Source organism: Rattus norvegicus, chromosome 1 (assembly GCF_021556685.1).
Source record: "Rattus norvegicus strain SHRSP/BbbUtx chromosome 1, alternate assembly SHRSP_T2T, whole genome shotgun sequence".
In the NCBI taxonomy this organism is placed as follows: Eukaryota; Metazoa; Chordata; class Mammalia; order Rodentia; family Muridae; genus Rattus; species Rattus norvegicus.
In genome coordinates, this window is record NC_141534.1 from 163754296 (window position 1) to 163774168 (window position 19873).

Here is a 19873-nt window from a genome sequence, read left to right on the forward strand (position 1 = left end):
TTAGAGATACTCTTAAGGAGGTATGCTCCATTGTTTGAGATCAAGGTGGGCTTACCAAGTCAAGTAAAGGGATATGGTTAGCACAAAGGGCCTGCAGGGAAAGGGGACACACAGTGAGGGAGACCAGAAAAGTCCACAAACTACATCCAAGCATTGTGTCTGAGTCAAGATTCAAGATCAGCTTTGGACAGAGAGAAAACAACCAGCATGCCTTTTAAGCCGTCAGAATTTGTTAAGGCCTTAAGTGGAACCCAGCTTTTTCAGAAGTTTTAAATATGAGAGTTTACAAACAAATAAGGTAATGGGAAACAGACGTGATCATATATGGGACATCATACATGGGTTATACCAAGCATAAACTACACCCAAGTGTTGGTGCCACCAAGATGAGCATTTACTCCCCAACCCAGACTCCTGCCCCGCTTCTGTCCCTGGCCCCACACGGCCAACCAAGACCCTCCAAGAGGCTGAGCACTGAGGATCTTCTAATGAACTTCAGATAAACAGCAGCTTCCTGACAGCTGGCCTCTGAGTGGATTTATTATTGAATTACACTCCTGCACTTTCAAAACAAGCTGAGCTGACAGGCTACCCCATCAGTTACCAAAAAGGGAAGAAAAAAAAAATAAAAGGAAAGAAAGACATTGATAAATTACCTACTGGAAGATGGAAAAAGATAAAGATCCTGCTTCCTCCAAAATGTCAGCCGTAATATATTATTCATGTTGGTTTTTAAAAATCCCTCCCCTCCCTGAAATGAATGTTTATGATGATAAAGCAACAAGGTGGATTCAATTGAGGATGCAGGCAGCGCATCATCCTGATGAGCAGCTAACAACTCCTCCTCGGCCACTTGATCATCCCTTTATTGATTTCAAAAGGAATTACCATCTCTGTTTGCTTTGCAGCTTAAGCGCGGTCCTCCCTGTCTGTCACAGGAAGCATTAGCAGAGGAGGCTATGGTGAAGCAGAGACAATCTAGTGCATAAAGAGAGGGGACCTAGATCAAGGTTTTGGACAAGTGAGACGAGTCACCTTGAACAGAGGAGACTCACTCTTCTCTGTGTCGCGAAGTTTCTGATTGCCACTGGGCTGTTTTAAAGGGCCAATGAGATAAAATACCGAGAAGCTTGTATACAGAAATAACCCAGAACGTTCACCAGTAGTGTGCTCCTTGTCAGGCACTGCGAGGAGTACTTTCTGTAATTAGTGATGGGTTTAGGTCTCCACCCCAACTCCCAAACCGGCACAGAGGGGCTCAGTTGATGGCTCCTGTTTTAGAACTTGAAGAACCAAGGCACAGCCGAGTCACTAGGCCAAAGGTCACAGACTTGTAAATGGTAGAGACATCTGCTCTCCGCTGTATCATGCACGTTCCAAGTTCAGCATCTTCAGTTCAGAAATCTCTACAGCGAGATGCCGTCACCCTCTACATCTCCAGCTGGCTCTAACCATCTCTTTAACGCCGCACGACGTAGCACAACACACAAAGAGGCTTCACACTACAGAGTACTGGCGAAGAGCAACCTGGTCTGGGCCGGGAGCCCAGCCTCCTCTGAGAGCAGTATGACTGCAGACAACGTCTCTTGCAGACTTCAGATAAATTGTGGTTGGTGCTGGAAAAAAAAAAATCTCATTCAATCAGCTGGAGCTCACAGAAGACGGTTTAAGGTTTTGTACAAGTCAGGCTTATAAATCCACTTAAAGCACCTTGTGCAGTGAGGTGATTTACATAACCAGCAGCAGCACAGAGCGGCAAATACTATAAGGCGGGGAAAACGTGCAGTTAGAATTTGCTACCTAGATCCCTAATGGTTTCTCCGATGCCCCAAATGCCAGCCGCTTTCATTGAATAACCAAGAAGGAAGCTGCAGACCCCTTCCCTTAGCATTTCCTATTTATGCACTGTACCTCACACAGTAAACCTAGACCTAATGACTCCTGGCATTTTTGTTAAGTTTTTTTCTTTTTTCCAAACAAGAGACGCAAGCAGAAGCCAAGTGAACTCTCCGGGGCTAGGAGTTCCCACCTTGGGAAGAAGTTTCAGCTCTCAGCCTGGTCTCTCTAACCACATCCCCATCAAGGTCAAGTGGCTTAAGGTTCTCTGACACTACCTCACCTTCTGTAAGAAAAGCATCTCATATCGTGACTCAGTAAATAATTTATTAAAAGCTTATGCCACTCCAGGCTTTCAAATTCTAAGACAGTCAGCCCCTTAGACAATGTTTTCCTTTGCCTACTAAAAATGGACATCAGCCATGCCCCGAGCTGGCCTTGCCCCGGGCTGGGAACAGAGCTTGAGGGACTTGTGACTCGTCCCATCTATGTGGAGCTAAGTCCACTTTGGGAAGGAGCTTGTCCTAGTTGTGTGACTTGTTTGCTTCAGAAACATCCCCGGAGTGCGGGAATGGCGGCCACTGCTTGGTAAATGCTGTGGCTGAATCTGAAAGGGGAGCAGGCAGGTTTCTAGCGTGCGCACGGTCAGAGGAAGGCAGCAAGAATAGCTCAGAGGCAAGAGCACGCATGCGCTGAACCTCATTAAGACTCTGAAGCCCCCTGGTCTGAAGGCTGCCTCAACCGTTTGCACAGTGCCAGGTACAAACGATCAAAACTCTTTGGAAAAGCACAGCTTGCAACTCTTGAGCATTACAGTGGATTCTTTTTTACCCCGGATTGGGGAAAACTTCAGGACAGTTAACAGATGCAAGGATGGAGGACCAGGGGTGGGTGGCTCTCCAGAAGCACCTAGTTCCCAGAGTCAGAACAAGAAACTGCGACTCGCCAACCACTCTTCTTCCTGCTGTTTTCCCCTGAGTGGCAGTCAAGGCTGCTTTTTTTTAATCTACCCTCCTCTGTGTTGAGGGAGGGCTGGGTAGCAATCCATCTGTTGTCTCTCCAGCAGACTCTTTTCTCTATCCCAAGCCTGGCCTCTGGCCTCAGGAAGCCATCATGCAGATCTTGTCATCAAGCAAGGGCACCTTGCTCAGGCTCTAAGTGTGCAGTTGGGCTAATGCCAGTATATGTGACACCACCCCAGCTGGCCTGGCAGGAGCACTGCCTCCTGGCAGGGTTCACCCAGCCTAATTGCTTGTTTTGTGTCCCAGCTGCCTGACATATGCTAATTCCATGTGTTGACACTCTGATAACAGGGACAAACACACTAAGGCATTTCAAAAGGGCTTCTGTGAGCTCCAGCAAGTAATCAAGAAATGGGATTTTTATACCTCAGTCACTCTAGCAGCCAGCACAGTGCCTGGCTCGTAGGAGGTACCTGGGATTTTTATGGCTGTAGACATATGACACAGCAGTCACAGTAAGGATTCAAAAGTGACAACTAAGCTTAGCCAATTATGTTCATCTCTGGGTGACCTTGAGCAAATATTTTCTCCCTGGGTTTCAAGTACTTGGTCAGCTGCAGCCCCTGCTTACTCTACCTACTAGAAGTGAGTCACAGCCCCAGGCATGTGAGAAGGCTTTGTAAATGTGAACGGTGTAATTGTGGGACAATCAAAGTCATGGAGAGATGCTTTTGAGTCTAGATGAGCCCAGAGGAAAGGGTGATTAATTGTACCAGGAAGACTTGGTGACAGCTTTACTGAAGAGCTGACAGTGGGAGTCATTCTAAGGATGACTAGAAAATAATACCTCCACTCTCCATTATCCCAAGAAAGTGACCAAGGAGAAAATAAGAGACACTGTCCTACTTTGCTTTGTATTGCTGTTATAAAATACCATGAACGAAAGCAACTTGGGGAGGGAAGGGTTCATTTGGTTTACATGTTCTGATTATAATCTATCGTGAATTGTTTGGAGGCAGGACTCAAGGCAGGACCTGAAGCAGAGACCATGGAGGGATGCTGCTTACTTGCTTGCTCTCCGTGGCTTGCTCAACTTGCTTTCTTATAGAACCCAGGAGCATCTGCCTGCTGTGGTCTGGGTCCTCCCACACCAACCATTAATCATGAAAATGACCTCACAGATTTGCCTATAGGATGCAGGCATATTTTCAGTTGAGATTCTGTCTTCCAAGATGACCCCAGTTAATATCCAATTGAAAAAAATTAACTAACTAGCACATGCATAGTACATACGTATAAGACTGTGATATGGGGAAACCCCCCAGAGAGTGACTATGAGTCTCACCCCTGGTCATTGGTTCTTGCCATAACACCAAGCCTGACCTTTAATATGAGGTCAGGGACCCAGGGGAATGCAAACAGCATCTCATTTGTGCTCATGAGAACTGGTCATTAAGTGTTTGGGAATTTGGGAAGCTGGTTGCTAAACTGTAAAGGCTGTTCTTCCATAAGTCCAAGTTTGATTCCCAGTACCCACATGATGACTCACAGTAGTCTATAACTCTAGTCCCAAGGGATCCTATGCCTTCTTCTGACCTCCATGTGCACCAGGCATGCATGTGGTACCCAGACCTACATACAGGCAAAACACTCCTATGCATAAAACAAAACTTTCAATTTAAAATTTAAAAATTAAACTACATGAAACTGAAACATATTAAAAAGTTACAAATATTCAAAACGTATCACTTTGTAAGTATTTTATTATATTTTACGGCTATCATTGCTTTCGAGCTTGTTGAGACTAATTTATCCCTGAGATGGAAATATTACATAATAGCACCCATTGCGCATTCATTCCCAACTCTGTATTCAGTAGCATCAGGCTAGTAGCTTGGACTCAGCCATGATGGGAGCATATACACCACAGGAAAGGGTAAATGCCACTAATTGCAACTGCCTCTCTCCCTTTCCCTCTCGATTTCCTACTCTCTCCCTCTTGGTCTCTCATCTACCCATCTGTCCTTTAACACTGACCAACACCCCACTGGTAGTGCCTATTGAATAACTGCATAGAGAAAACCATCCCTGGGAAACCTACCTAGCACACACATCCTTTCAAGCCCCCCTTAACCAAAGCACACGGCATGAAGCATATGCAGAGACCCCCACAAAGTCACTGCCCTGTCTCCTTTGCTAGGGAAGTCCTAATATTAAACAGATTCCCTTGACAACTGAAAACCCGGGTCAGACAGAAATCGAATGGAAGTGTCTCCCTCTAGGACTTGGTTTCAGAGCCAGATGCCGTCTCGCCATGAGGCTCCGTGGCCCGCAGGCGCTGGGGGAGTCAACTTAATCTTCTGCAGGATCCACAGCAATCCACAGGAGCCTGCCCTAAAATTACATCTGCTCTGCTTTGCCGAATGGAGACTAAATGATAGCCAAATGGTGCTGATTTAATGTTTCCCAACAACCAGAAAATCCCCACAAGAGAGATAAATCAGAGGATGCTGGTCTGCATGTGTATGGGGTGGGGGTAGCCAGGGCAGCCCCACGAAGGAAACCACCATCAGAGGGCTGGTTACTATCCAGGCAGAATCCGAAGGTACTGTGCACGTCAGGAGGCTGGATCATAGCCAGGATGTGAGGCACTGAGATCTGTTAGTAATTCACTGAAAGGACAAAGTTCCAGCAATACAAAATTCAATTGTCCTCCATTAAAGAAAGCCTCTCTCAGTACCAGCTGAGTACAACTGATGGAATAAATCCCTCCCATTAGTGGAAAGATAATTTCACATAAATACATCGGGAGACCTTCAGGACAGGACTGAAAGTCTTTGCTGAGCCTCACCTGCTTAACTGGTTTGCCATGTAATTACATTTAGACCAAGGGCCTCAGAAGGAAACCGCTGACTGAATTAGCATTAGCCAGACTGTGCAGAGTGAGGTGAGTTGGGAGTGGGAGGGGGGGAGGGCGAGGCATGTGGTGCATTGTGGGTAATTGTTGCCTTCAGAAAGGACAAGTGACACCAGTGAGACCAGCTGCTTACAAGCCTGGTGTTAATTGCTTTTCTCATCAAACAGAGAAAAGTTTATCACTTGAGGGAAGTAAGGATCTGGGTGCCTAATAAAGATAGGATAGAGTTTGGTCATTAGTGCCTACAGGCCTTATTAGTAGCTCTTCCACAGGCCAGAAAGAAGGGGGTTCTTGAACCCAGAAAATGAGGAGAAGGTGAACATTAGCATCTGCATTTTTGCCCGAGACCTGTCACCAGTGTCTGTGTCCACAGCACCCTGGCCTGTCAGAGTACTCACTCGAGCCAGCGTCCTCATTCCCATCCGTTGCTCCTGCAGACACACTGATTGATCTAGCATCTGGCCTAGAAATGGAAGGTCCACAGCCCAACCTCCTGCTTCCACCTTCCTGATAGCCTTGGGCAAATATTAAGACTCCTCAGTCTCCTCGTTACAAAAGGGAAAGGATCCCTGCAACTTCCTGGTTGGTTCCTTCAGAGGCTCCATCAAATTGCCTTTAGAACCACCAGATGGAGGGAGGAATTCTGTCACCATTGCATCTAGGGCAGGTCTTCTTTTGGTTTGTTTCCTTCTTTGAGGTCCTTAGCAAATGTCATCTATCAAATTATTCTATTTCTGAAACGTGAAAATTATCCCTCCGTATGCTTGCTAATTGGCCTGTTTATTTGCTTAATCCCCCATTTCTTTCACGGTGACCAAGCACTTGCTAGGCATGATCCAGGCACTGCACTACGGAGAAAGCGTTGCCATGCCCTCAAACTGCCTGGTGTCTGGGTGGAGAGGAGAGGGATGTGCAGCTTGGCAAGGTACCAAGGCCTTGGCGTGTGGTTTGGAGGGAGTGAGATGTGAGTTCTGAGCAGAAACATCTAGAAAGGCTTTACAGAAGTCCCTTGGAGTAGGTGTTGAAGGGCAAGACTGTTGACATGCATGTAGAGATGACATTTTAAGCAGACGGGAGAGTGTCACACAGATACAGGCAACACACAACATTCTCCTGGGAAATGCCGAAAAAGTGCATGGCTTGTTGTCTAGAATACAAGGGACAAGAGAGAAGGAGCTGGGATTGGGGACAGGTTCCCAAGCAGACACCCCAAGGGGTTGCTGTCATCTACCCTTCTCTCCCTGATGTCAGATAAAAGTCCAGTCGCCATTTTGTTCTCTCCTGTTCTCACCCCCAGTAATAAAATGATGGTTATTGTTACTTAGAATATCCTTGTTACATTGTACCAAGATGTAAAAAAGAAAACAGAAGCAAAAACAAAAAGTGAGGCTACGTGAACTGTCACATACCTGCACAAGTTCAGAGATCTAGGAAGTAGCAGAGCTGGGATTTGAACCTAGGCCACTGGACTCTCATCACATGCTTAACTATACCAGGTTGCTCCCTGGGAGCCATCTTCTCCCCTCACAGCAGATGACAGCCTTAGAAAAATAATAATGGAGTGAGATACTTAAAATCATTTCCCCAGAGTGAATCTCTCAAGGACATGTTGATGCTTTGAGAGATTTTTTTAAAGAAATTATTGTTTACATGAAGTGAACGCGGGGCTCATGGGTGTTAGTCATGTCTAGACGGCCAGCCTTCTAGCTTTGACTTACTTATCGGGGTCTGTGCAGACCGTGAAAGGTATTTCATGTTCTTCTCTCTTCTCTTCCCACAGACATGCTTGTGTCATCCGTGGACAAGTGATGACTTCAGATGGGACCCCACTGGTTGGCGTGAACATCAGTTTCATCAATAACCCTCTCTTTGGATACACAATCAGTCGGCAAGATGGCAGGTAGGAGACCCTTTGTGGGCCGGGAGAGTTAGGGCCTAGGAGTTAGTGCCTGTAGTCTTGCAGCATGGCTGCCCTGGATCGATTACATGGACAGAGAGTCAGACCTTGACCCAGACAACCTACATTCTAACACCCAGCTCTGCGACCTACTGTCTGGTGACCTGCTGCTGCCTCTGGCCTCTGTCCCTTTGACTGTAGACACAATACCTTCTTCTCATGAGGCTCTCATGTAAACAGAGGGTCCCTTATCCATATGCTGCCCACTGACCAACCCCTCATGGGACTATTTTATAAGGGATAGGATGGCTCCTGGAATCTAACCATTCGGTTTCTACCTTCCCACTGCTTAGAAGCTGCTCCAATAGAAGCCATTTAGGTGGCAGCAGGATTCTGGCCTTTTAATTTTTCTGAGAACCATCAACAGTATGAAGTAAAGCTAGGGCTCCTAGCTTTAATGGCTCTGGCCCTCCCCCTACCACGTGACTAGAGTATGCCTAGTCATTGGACAAATATTGCCTCCCTGAAACCTCACCTGCTTATCGGAAGCATGATTCCAACACCATCTACCTTACGTACCAGTTGTGAGGATTCGAGAAATGGGTAGGACAGTACAGTGGGTGAGGAAACACCTAGCTTACAGTTCATGTCTAATAAGTCATCGCTTCCTGCCACACAAGAATTCACTTCCTAGCATGACACATGGTAAGCAAGTAAATAGTGGGTGTAAAAAATACTAATTATTACAAATTGTTGGAAAACGAGGACAGGGTAACGCAAATATTCCAGAGCAAAAGAAGGCAAGTGGAATATTTAGCTGTCGGTGGCGAGAAGTCCTCTATTTTTAATGAAATCAGGTGATGTCCGTCCATCTGGCTGAGCGTGGGCCCATAAGGTTGATTCCTCACTCTGTGTTGGAAATTATGCTCCAGCCTGATTGATTTTAGCACCTCTTTAATCCAATATCAGACGTGAGCGTGTCCCAGCCGAGGTGATAATGAAGCAGGACTCATCTGTTTGGAGACATGTGTGCCTCTTACACAGCTTGGCAAGCACGGTGTGGGGAGCCTCCCCTCCTCCATGGCAGTAGGAAGGGCACAGCTAAAAGAGGTCTGTGCCAGTCCCCAGGGAGCAAACTGGCCAGGCCACTGCTCCCTGACCTGCCCAGTTTCTGCCCAGAAACCCCTCAGCAAACACCCACCAGGGTATGAAGGAGCTTCCTTTGTTGACTGTGTCTGTCTTCGGGTTTTGGGTAGTACAGAAATGGCAGCTGTGGGAATCCTAGGCCACGGGTATTCTTAGCACGATACCGCCCACAGGGGAACAGTCGCCCAAACGAGAGCTTTGGAGATTGTTCTTTTTGCCACAAAACTTTCCACACGAAAGAGCAAACTGTCAGTCAGCAGGCCCCTCGGGTTTGCTTAGGCTAGGACCATGAAACACGCCACGGTAATCCTATGTGCTGTGATCTTGGGAACTGCCTGTTCTTCGACATCTTTGGGCTACGATTTCCATGTTTGTGCTCTACTGGCCATATCTACTGTTTCCAGGGGGCACTGAGCACCAGGAGGGAGGATGCCTGCACCAACCTCCCACGCTGTGACACAGAAAGGGTGCCGCTTAGAACTTGCATTTCAAATAAGTCCTCGCCCATGCACCACAGGCTGAAAATGTTCTTTCCAACACAGACATAATGTATGGGAAAGTTATCGCTTGTTCCCGTAGTGTGTGAAACTCCCTCTGCTGTACAGGAACAGCGAACATCTAGTCCACTCCACTCCCCCTTCCTTGACTCAGTTTTTGCTTATGCCTGCTACACAGGAGAAGCCATGAGACTAAAGATAGTCAGGAGGTGAGAAGGAGTGCAAATGTACTGAAGACCTAGGCCGCCTCTGACTCAGCTGTACAATCTGCGTTTTCTAGGCAGCACCAGGACACGCTCACTAGTTCCCTACCCACAACTGCACACACACACACACACACACACACACACACACACACACACCCCTCCACTTGATGTCAAATTTTAACAGTACCTCATACACATAAAACAATAACAGAGAAGATACTCAAAAAGTGGAAACTACAAGTCATGAAGAAAAGCTAAAAGACCTTCAGACAAGAGAAGCAGTTCAGACTTGCTGACCTGAAGCGCAGGGTGGTGCGGAACGTGATGCCCAGGGAAGGAGTCGCATCTTGGGCTTGCCCATCCATCACTCGAGCTAATTAGTAACCCTGATTAGTAGCCAAATGCTCAGCCCAATTTTCAGACAGAGAAACTGAGGCTGGAATGGTGGTATAACTCGCCTGTAATGTAAGAGCAGTACTCGACCAGCAAGAGATTGGCCTCATTTGAGGACCAGGCCTTCCCTCTGGGGTCAAGTCCATGTTCTCATCTACAACCTGGTTTCCCACCCAGATTTGTACGCCTGGCCTCAGCCCACTACACTCAGCCCCTGGCATGGCCAGCTGCCCTGGCCTGCTCACAACCTTGAAGAAAGGTCTTTTCTTGTGTGTCATCCCTCCTTCCCTACAGGCTGCCTCTCTTGAAAAGAGTGTTTAAGTCCCAGCAAACTTGTGTTTGGCTGTGAAAAACAAAACAAAACAAAACAAAACAGATGACTACAGATATTCCTTCTGTGACAGGAACACAACTCAGTAAGTGTTTCCCTCCCAACTGCGGGAATTCTAGAGAAACTCACCCTGAAGTCTTGGACTACAAAAGATGTCCACCCTTGGTGTTTCTCCCTCATCCCTTCCTAAAGGATGGTGCCATCTAATTTCTAAACATAAAAAAGGCCATGGGCAACTCTCCTACAGAGAGAAGAATTTGTGTTTGGGGTTTCAGAAACCATAATTGGGGTGTCATCTACCATAAGCAGAATTTGCCTCCGGGACAGGAGGGTTGAACACAAGATCCTTGCAACCTTGAAGGAAGGGAGGACCGAGTTGGACAGCCAAAGCCAACCAAAGTTGGGTGCGTCAAGGTAAAGATGAGATACCGCATTGAGGAATCTCATAGACCAGTGACAGAGGCAATCGCTGGGTCGATCTGAGTCAGTAGCCAAGATAAGAAGGGACTTGCCCATTTGGCAGTCAGTTTGGAAGCAATGGAGGTGTCTTGTGCATTTGTTCTGTGAGCTAAACGCTAAGGTTATCCCTAGAAAGACAGAGAAATGGATGTCCTAGGCACTGGAACAATTGCAGTGCATTGCAGCGTAGGATGTCAGGAGTCTCTGTGACACAACAGACCCCTAGGAGGGAACTAGAATTCTGCTTGAGCAAGGCTTTGCCATGGCAGGCTCTGCAGGCACACCCCAGCTGGCCATGACAGCACACACCTGAAACCTCACATCTTCTGAAGCTAGAGCAGAATTATGTGTTGAAGAGCAGCCTGGTCTGTAGACACAGAGTCTCTGTCTCAATAAATAACCTGTAAAGCTAAATGTACCACCTAAGAGGACTTTGTCCAAGGGGATATTGCCGTGGAGGAGAGCCGGCAAACAGAGCTACTGTATCAGGTCACCATAGCAGATAAAACAAGCCCAATACACAAGAACTAGAAGGAAGGAGGCCCAGACACGTTCCAAAAACTGAAGCCCTAATGGTCACAATTACTCAATGGACCTGTCCTCCTGGTGCTGCAGCAAGCCCCTGTCGACTGGGTCTATGCAAGTGTGAAGCAAACAGCCCTTTGCTAGTGGTTCAGTAGAAGGGACTAGCCCTTCACGTTGGGAGAGACATGGGAACATGACCACTGAGTTCATTTCTCCGGGCTCAGCTAGTACATGGCTTCAAACTTAATTCTTAGGAAAAGAACAAACTCTAGGCTGGACACCAAACACAGGGCTTGACATGACAGTCAATTATTGATCTTGGCTAAGCAGATCTATCCTGCAGGATATATGCCACACCTTGAATTCTAGTCTCTGTTCCCATAGCATGAGCTCTCCCAGCCTCTGATCATGTGGCCGTAGAATAGAGGCTAGCCTCCTAGAGAGCTGGCAACTGGCAGAAACATTAAGGACTCACATTCCTTGACTTTCAGAACTGAAAGGTGCACGTCACGGTTTATAAAGGCAAGGGCCAGGTAAGGTTTATCGGCATGGGGTAGGGACTGAGGTGCCAGATCCCAGCAGCGCTGATGTTTCTGGAGGGGTCCTCTCTGGGAGTCAGGTACTTGGGGGTAAAGTAAGGAGGATTTTTGCCTACATGCTCTCACACAAACCTGAAACAAGAGGCCCAGGGAGATCTGTCTGAGGCAGTAGGGGCCCCACAGAGCCAGAACAAGAATGAGGACCGTGCGTCACTGCTCAGGACACGAACTGGACCTGGGCCACGTCCCTGGAGCTTTGTCGCAGTAACCTCATGTCATCGGGGCACTCGGGTTTCCATGTGCCCTCGCATTTACAAGACGCTGTGGTTCTGATTACACAGTCTCAAACCATCCAGCTGCTTAGGACATGAGAACAACCCCTTTGAGAGATGGACAGATGGCCCAGTGGAGAACGTGCTTCTGTGTAAGCATGAAAACCTGAATTTGGATCACCACCACCTACATAAAAGCTGAGAGGTAGAGACACATGGATCCCAGGGGCTACCGGGCAGCCAGTCCAGACAAAACCACAAGCTCCCGGCTCAGAGAGACTCAGCACCTGGACCTGGTAGTGAATTCCTTTAATCCCAGCACTTGGGAGGCAGGAGCAGGAAAACCTCTTAGTTTAAGGCTGGCCTAGTCTACATAGTGAGCTCCAGAACAGCCAGGACTGTAGACAGGCTCAATCTAAAAAATAAAAAATAAAAATAAACAGAGTGGGGAGGAGGAGAGAGCTGTCTGAAATAACAACAACATAACATTCGGGAGCAACTGAAGAAGATGCTTATATCCATATCAAACTGTGGTCCCCACATATACACAGACACAGACAGAAGCATGTGCATATGTGCATGCGCACACACACACACACACACACACACACACACACACACACACACACTGAGAGACAGAGACAGAAACAGAGACAGAGACAGAGAGACAGAGCGATGAACCTTTGGGTTCATACAGAGGAAACTGAAGCTCAGAGAGGTGGCTGATTTACCCATGGCCACACTATAGTTCATAGCAATAAGGCTTCAGTGCAGGATTTGTAATACCCAGGGAGTCCTTATTCAGTCTCATTCTGCTGGCTCTTCGTGGGCTCTGGCTCTGACACAGTAACAGCACCAGCGCTCCACAGCAGAGGTTCACCACCTGCCCTGGGTCCTGCTAAACAGCTCCTGCTGTGGTGGTTAATTTGATATCTGTAAGCACTCCCTGGCCAATCATCTTATAGCAGCAACTAATGGTTTCTGGGGTCAGGTTGCTGCCACTGTTGGTGGCTGCAGTCCTGTCTCTGAGTGTCAGAGTATATCGCTCACCAAGTACCCAGCCCCTTCCTTCAGGATCTCAACGTCTTATTTCTGCTGTTACTGTCCCCCACCTGCAGCTTTGACCTGGTCACAAACGGCGGCATCTCCATCATCCTGAGATTCGAACGGGCACCCTTCATCACACAGGAGCATACCCTCTGGCTACCCTGGGACCGCTTCTTTGTCATGGAAACCATCATCATGAGACACGAGGAGAATGAGATCCCCAGCTGTGACCTGAGCAACTTTGCCCGACCCAACCCAGTGGTCTCTCCATCCCCACTGACATCCTTCGCTAGCTCCTGTGCTGAGAAAGGACCCATTGTCCCAGAAATCCAGGTACCCAGACTTCTCGATGACATCAGGCCATTCTTTTATTTGGGGGCAGAAGACAATCTCACAGACAATGGAAGGAGAGAAAGCACCTGTACAGGCCTGGGAGAGACCCCAAGAGCCCACCTTGCCGAGTCCCATAGAGGGAGGACATGGCATCAGGAGATAAAGGCTGTCTTGCATGCTGAAGACTGGTGTATGCCTCCAGTCTGCCTGGCACACGGGGCTTAGAATAAACTTCTTGGCTCTCCCTACCCTGTCTTCCTGTTCATTCTGCTTTGTTCTTCAGCTTTCAGAATCTCACCTCTCTTAATATTTCTGCTATAAGTATTTATAATAGTAGTTTCTATGAATAGGAATAAGCCATGGGATCCCAAGTATTAAGCGTTTTAATAAAGAGTAAATAAGAGAAATGTAACATGAGGTACTTAGCACAATGCCTGGTACCTACTAAGTGCTCGATAAATTTTAGCTATTTTTATTGCTAAGATTATTTAACACATGCTGCCTTCGTGCCAATTAAGGATTGCCTTGGATCAAATCTACACACGCAAATGGTTTACTTCATTATCATTAAAGGGGAGTAATCGAGAAAAATGTATTTTAATCTGATGAAAATTAAGATAGATTCTTTGCCTAGCAAAGCCATTCTGAGTTGGATCTCCTCCATCATCCCCAGTCTGATGTCTGTAGGCATAAAAGAAGGCCAGAGGGAGAGGGGGAAATAGCAGCAGCTCAGAAGCCCAGAGAAGCCCAGGTCACCTGCCTGTCTAATGAGACCTCCAGCAACGTGCATGTTAATGGATTGCCCTGGTGCGGGTGAACCAGAGCATTTATACATTTACGTGTGTGCGTGTGTGTGTGTGTGTGTGTGTGTGTGTGTGTGTGTGTTTCATGCCTAGATGAGCAAACTGCATCTCCCTGAGCATGCCCTGTTAAGCAGTTTCCAGTGCCAGTCCCCAATAAAGAAACACAACCATTTCTGAATTCTCACTGCACAGAAAGCTCACTCCTTCTCAGAGATTCAGCACCTCTCTCTCCTGTCTCAATGGCCAGGCTGACCTTTTGTATGAAATGCTTGTCAGCAGAGACAGAACTTGCTGGAGAGAAGTAATTTGTTAGTCAACCCTGGCTCAGCTCCAGCTAGACATCTTTTCCCAGGAGCAGGGACTGTGGAACAAATGAGGTTCAAGGTCAGGCTCTCTTTACATTGCTCTCTGAGCTGGGTGCCTACAGGTTCAGCTGGGGCACAAACCTTGCTTACTGTTGTTAGTCTCACAAAACACATAAAAACGAACTCTTTCTCCCCGCCTCCCACCCCATTGTTGGTTTGTTTGCAAGTGCTGGGATGTGGACATGGCGAAGGGTGCATTAGCAAAGGGAGATACTTATGAGAGCATCAGGCTGTGGCTCACCTGGGTGTGTAGCCTACTTGACCTGTAACTATAAACTGTGGCCTGGGAAGATGGCCCTGGATTAAGGCCAACCTATAGGGTTTCCTGCATTTGAAAGCACAGCATAGACAAACCGTCTACACCCTTCTGTAGAATAAACAGAATGAGAAGGACTCAGTTCCCCTGTAAACATGAGGTAAAAATAGCCACATCCCTTGAATGGACATGTTAGGCTCAACTGACTTAATGTTCCCTTCTTGAGAAAAAGCCCAGAGTGTCCAGCTGATGACTATTCCCTGTGCTTGCCTTATGGATGGTCATCTGGAATTCACTGACCGTTCCCATCTTCAGTCTTCTCTGTTCATCTGGAAGGCATGGAGTTGGGAGCCATTGTGCACCGAAAACTCCTCTCTGGGGACAAACTGGGACACTAGAAAAGGACCTTGTCAGGTTCTCAAGCACTGCCTGATGATGTGCTTATTCAACCCAGTGTGATCTCTGTTGACTGTCCTGGAAAGGACACATTTAAACTACATCTCACTTTGAGAAAGCTCTGGATAGAAACCATCTATCAGGCTCCGATCGCTGCAGTCTATGTTAGTCTTTCTTCATGGCAGCCCTGCCTTAAGCATCTTAGGTGCCAGTCATACCACTTTCCAGCTAATCATGGGCTAGGCACTTCGCATATGTGGCCTCACTGGTGTTGATCCAGTGAGGACTTGCAGATTCCCAGATTCCTCAAGTTTTCCTGACTGACATGGCCAATGAGTCAGAGCTGCCTTACGTGTCCTCTCAGGCCCATGATAAATTACCTTCATTCATGCTGCACTGGAGAGGGGGGCAAGGCTCACAGAGGAGAGTTTGTTAGCATAGATACACCATGTAAGAACTGGCTCTGGAGACCAGGGCTGGTTCTCCTGCTTTTCCCATTCCCTTTCCTCTCCTCTCCCCACCGTCTTCCTGCTATTCTTTCTCCTCCTCACCGCCTTCCCTTCTGCTTCCTCCTGTGCCTCCTGAACACCCAAAGAGCACAGGTCTTGGATGTCACTTCCCCCAGGACCCACAGTGATATCCCTGCTGTGATCTCTCTGTGCTGTAGGCTCTGCAAGAGGAAATCATCATTGCTGGCTGCAAGATGAGGTTGAGCTATCTGAGCAGCCGCACCCCTGGCTATAAGTCTGTCCTGAGGATCAGTCTCACACATCCCACCATCCCCTTCAACCTCATGAAGGTCCACCTCATGGTAGCAGTTGAGGGTCGGCTCTTCAGGAAGTGGTTTGCTGCGGCTCCTGACCTATCCTATTACTTCATCTGGGACAAGACAGACGTCTACAACCAGAAAGTGTTTGGGCTCTCAGAAGCCTTTGGTAAGTCTCCCCTAAGCACCTGTGACACAGGCTCCACACCCTGGCAGAGACAGAGCAGGACTAAGGAAGCAGCTTCCCCCATGAATATGTCTTCCTTCCTCCCTTCCTCCCTCCCTTTCTTCTTTCCTTCCTCTTTGCAGGTCAAAACCTGCTAGGGCTTAATGGGGCTGTAAGACCTCAGTACCATCCATAACCTAGAAGGATACATTGAAAGACCTGAGTGAGCAAAATGCAAGCATGAAAAGTGGTAACAGAACCAGAACCTCAGAAAGCACTATGGTGCTGTGTGCTGGGCTAATATACTGTGTACCAGGAAAGCAGACTGTGCACATGTTATCTGGCCACCCCATATCCATCCTGCCGAGATCTAAAATTAAACTAGAGGGGCCAAGGTTAGGCTACCTCCATGTTTTCACTTATAGTTGCTGAAGTCAGAATGTGTGCAAGATGATTGTCCCTCCACTTCTAAATTAGAACAGGGTCCTAGAAGCTTCAGAGGGAGACAGTCAGTAGTCATAACCCCTAACAAGATGACTGAGGAGCAATAGTCCAGCAAATTCCTTCATCTCGAACCCTAGTCCCATTCAATTGTCATCACCGAGCGAAAACAGAAAGGAACTGAGAAGCCAATTTGCCTTAGAAAGGGAAGAGAGAAGGGAGAGAAGGGGAAAGGGGGCAGGAAGGAACTGAGAGGACCTCTTGAGCCCCAACTCCATGAAATACAGGAACGGCTGTAGATTGGGCTTCATGTGTCAGGCACATTAGCCCCATGATGAATCCCGCAGCCACATGCTTTGGAGGATACTAAGGCACCAACTACAGTGGCATCCAAAGGACGCTCAGAGATGGAAGAGAACTAGATCCATCCAGTTCTTCATTAGGATTTGCATCCTTGCCTTATGACACAAAGGCTCTCTGGGAACAGAAATGCCACATCTCACCATTCACAGTCTTCTATCATCTGTCATCTACAAAAATATAGCCAGGGCCCTAAGGCCTCCCGCAGTGAAATGAGCACGTTTAGTTCCCATTACGCAGTTTCAGAAGGTTTGTGTCATGAGATTCCAGCGCTAGGGTTCATTTTGCTGAGATCATTCATAGCCACGTGACTGCCACTGAAACTTGGGCACGTGGTCTAACCCACTCTCCTGTTTCTGTAGGTGGTTAGCCATCTTTTAAGACATCTGTGAACAGCATTCAGAGGCTGACCAGTTATTAGATCTTGTCTCAACCACATGGTCAGATGTTGCCATCTAGAAAACAGTGCCCTTTCTGAGGAGTTACTCAGAAGAAATAGCTTGCCTATCTCAGCTGATGCTCTCCCAAGCCTACTGCCTGAGCTTCCACAGAGACCAAGTTTAGGGAACTCATAAATGACTGAAAACAATCAGCTTCTCAACTGGGTGTTTTTCTTTAAGCATCTCCTCTGACATTATCTTGTCTTCACGACCATGATGTCCAGAGGATGAGTAATATTTCTGGATTGGACACGATTAAGTTCTCACCTGATTGAACATTGTGTCACTCTCAGTTGTCTACTGTCACAAACAAGGCTGCAGTGAAAAGTTCATAGGATACTTTCCTTATTAAAGATTACTAGAGTTTGGATCCTCAAAATACATGTAAAAGCCAAGTGCTCTCCATGTACATGTATACACACACCCACACATACATATGCACTCACACACATGTGGACAGTACCACAATCTATACAGAACATTTAAAAAGATTATTCCCCAGAATCAACTCACTTGGGTCTTTTTGAAAGTGTGTGGCATATTTAACTTTTCCTAATAATGTGCAGTTGTTTTTTCTTTAAAAAGTTTTTTTGGGGTTGGGGATTTAGCTCAGTGGTACAGCGCTTGCCTAGCAAGTACAAGGCCCTGGGTTCGGTCCCCAGCTCTGAAAAAAAAAAGTTTTTTTTAAGACCCAGCATCCCTGTGTTGGTATTTGGTATTTCACATGGTTCTAGTTCCCAAGTAGAAGCATGATCCTTTGTATCTTTCCTATAATAGATAGTCAGAGGCCTTGCCTGCGGGGCTGAGGGTCAGAGAAGACTTTGCTCACCTGTGCACTTTGCTCTTATGTCCCTGCAGTTTCCGTGGGTTATGAATATGAATCTTGCCCAGATCTGATCCTGTGGGAGAAAAGGACAGCGGTGCTGCAGGGCTATGAAATCGATGCCTCCAAGCTGGGGGGCTGGAGTCTGGATAAGCACCATGCCCTGAACATCCAGAGTGGTGAGTGGAATCATGGGATTCCTTGAACGAGGCTAAGGTGGCACCTTCTTTGCTATCCTGTTATTCTCACAAAAGAAGGAAGAAAAGAAGGGGAAGGGGGAGAAAAGCTTACAGTGACAACATGGGCTCCAAGGTGATCAGTCATTTAGAAGGTTGTCCACAAATGACAGATGAAAACATAGGACACCAGAGAGACATAGAGAAGCACTTCGTTCTTTGTCATCAAAGCAGCAATGGAGAGATGACCTCTGAGCAGCATCTCAAAAGGTCTAGGATTAGCCCTGGGTGTCAAGTAGGAGATGCTCTAAGACAGCAGCCATGAATCAGGGAAGTGCAGCTCTGAAGAAGAGTTCTGGGAGGGAAGGTCCATTCTCTCTAATTTGGGCTGGGACAGAAGAAAAAGCACCCAGGGTTCAGGCACAAGCAGCCGGGTAAGAAAATCATGGTGTCAAGCTTCATCCACAGTGGGTGTCACTCACATCTCTGCATTAAAAAACTCAGTCTGCCCTGGGACAGGAGCCATAGAGACAATGTTGTTATCGTCTATCTACTAGTCCCTAGGCAGGAATAGTAACAATGTTAGTTATTAGGGATAGTAACAAATGTTGGTTATTAGAGATAGTAACAATGTTAGTTATTAGGGATAATAACAATGTTGGTTATTAGGGATGGTAACAATGTTGGTTATTAGAGAGAGTAACAATGTTAGTTATTAGGGATAATAACAATGTTGGTTATTAGGGATGGTAACAATGTTGGTTATTAGAGATAGAAATAATGTTAGTTATTAGGGATGGTAACAAATGTTGGTTATTAGAGATAGTAACAATGTTAGTTATTAGGGATGGTAACAATGTTGGTTATTAGAGATAGTAACAATGTTAGTTATTAGGGATAATAACAATGTTGGTTATTAGGGATAGTAACAATGTTAGTTATTAGGGATGGTAACAAACAATGTTGGATATTAGAGATAGAAATAATGTTAGTTATTAGGGATGGTAACAATGTTGGTTATTAGAGATAGTAACAATGTTAGTTATTAGGGATAATAACAATGTTGGTTATTAGAGATAGAAATAATGTTAGTTATTAGGGATAATAACAATGTTGGTTATTAGAGATAGTAACAATGTTAGTTATTAGGGATGGTAACAATGTTGGCTATTAGAGATAGTAACAATGTTAGTTATTAGGGATGGTAACAATGTTGGTTATTAGGGATGGTAACAATGTTGGTTATTAGAGAGAGTAACAATGTTAGTTATTAGGGATAGTAACAATGTTGGTTATTAGGGATGGTAACAATGTTGGTTATTAGAGATAGAAATAATGTTAGTTATTAGGGATGGTAACAAATGTTGGTTATTAGAGATAGTAACAATGTTAGTTATTAGGGATGGTAACAATGTTGGTTATTAGAGATAGTAACAATGTTAGTTATTAGGGATAATAACAATGTTGGTTATTAGGGATAGTAACAATGTTAGTTATTAGGGATGGTAACAAACAATGTTG

General features: G+C 46.4%; 1 protein-coding gene across 15 annotated transcripts in view; it reads left to right on the plus strand.

Annotated features, from left to right (window-relative positions):
- The window catches only part of Tenm4 (teneurin transmembrane protein 4), a 700311-nt gene that overhangs the window by 618733 nt on the left and 61705 nt on the right, over window positions 1–19873 (plus strand). For all 15 annotated transcript variants that reach the window (XM_087558479.1, XM_087558500.1, XM_087558515.1 and 12 more), the window contains 4 exon segments: window positions 7496–7615; window positions 13099–13360; window positions 15848–16115; window positions 18212–18355. In XM_087558479.1, coding sequence (XP_087414605.1) covers window positions 7496–7615; window positions 13099–13360; window positions 15848–16115; window positions 18212–18355 — 794 coding nt within the window.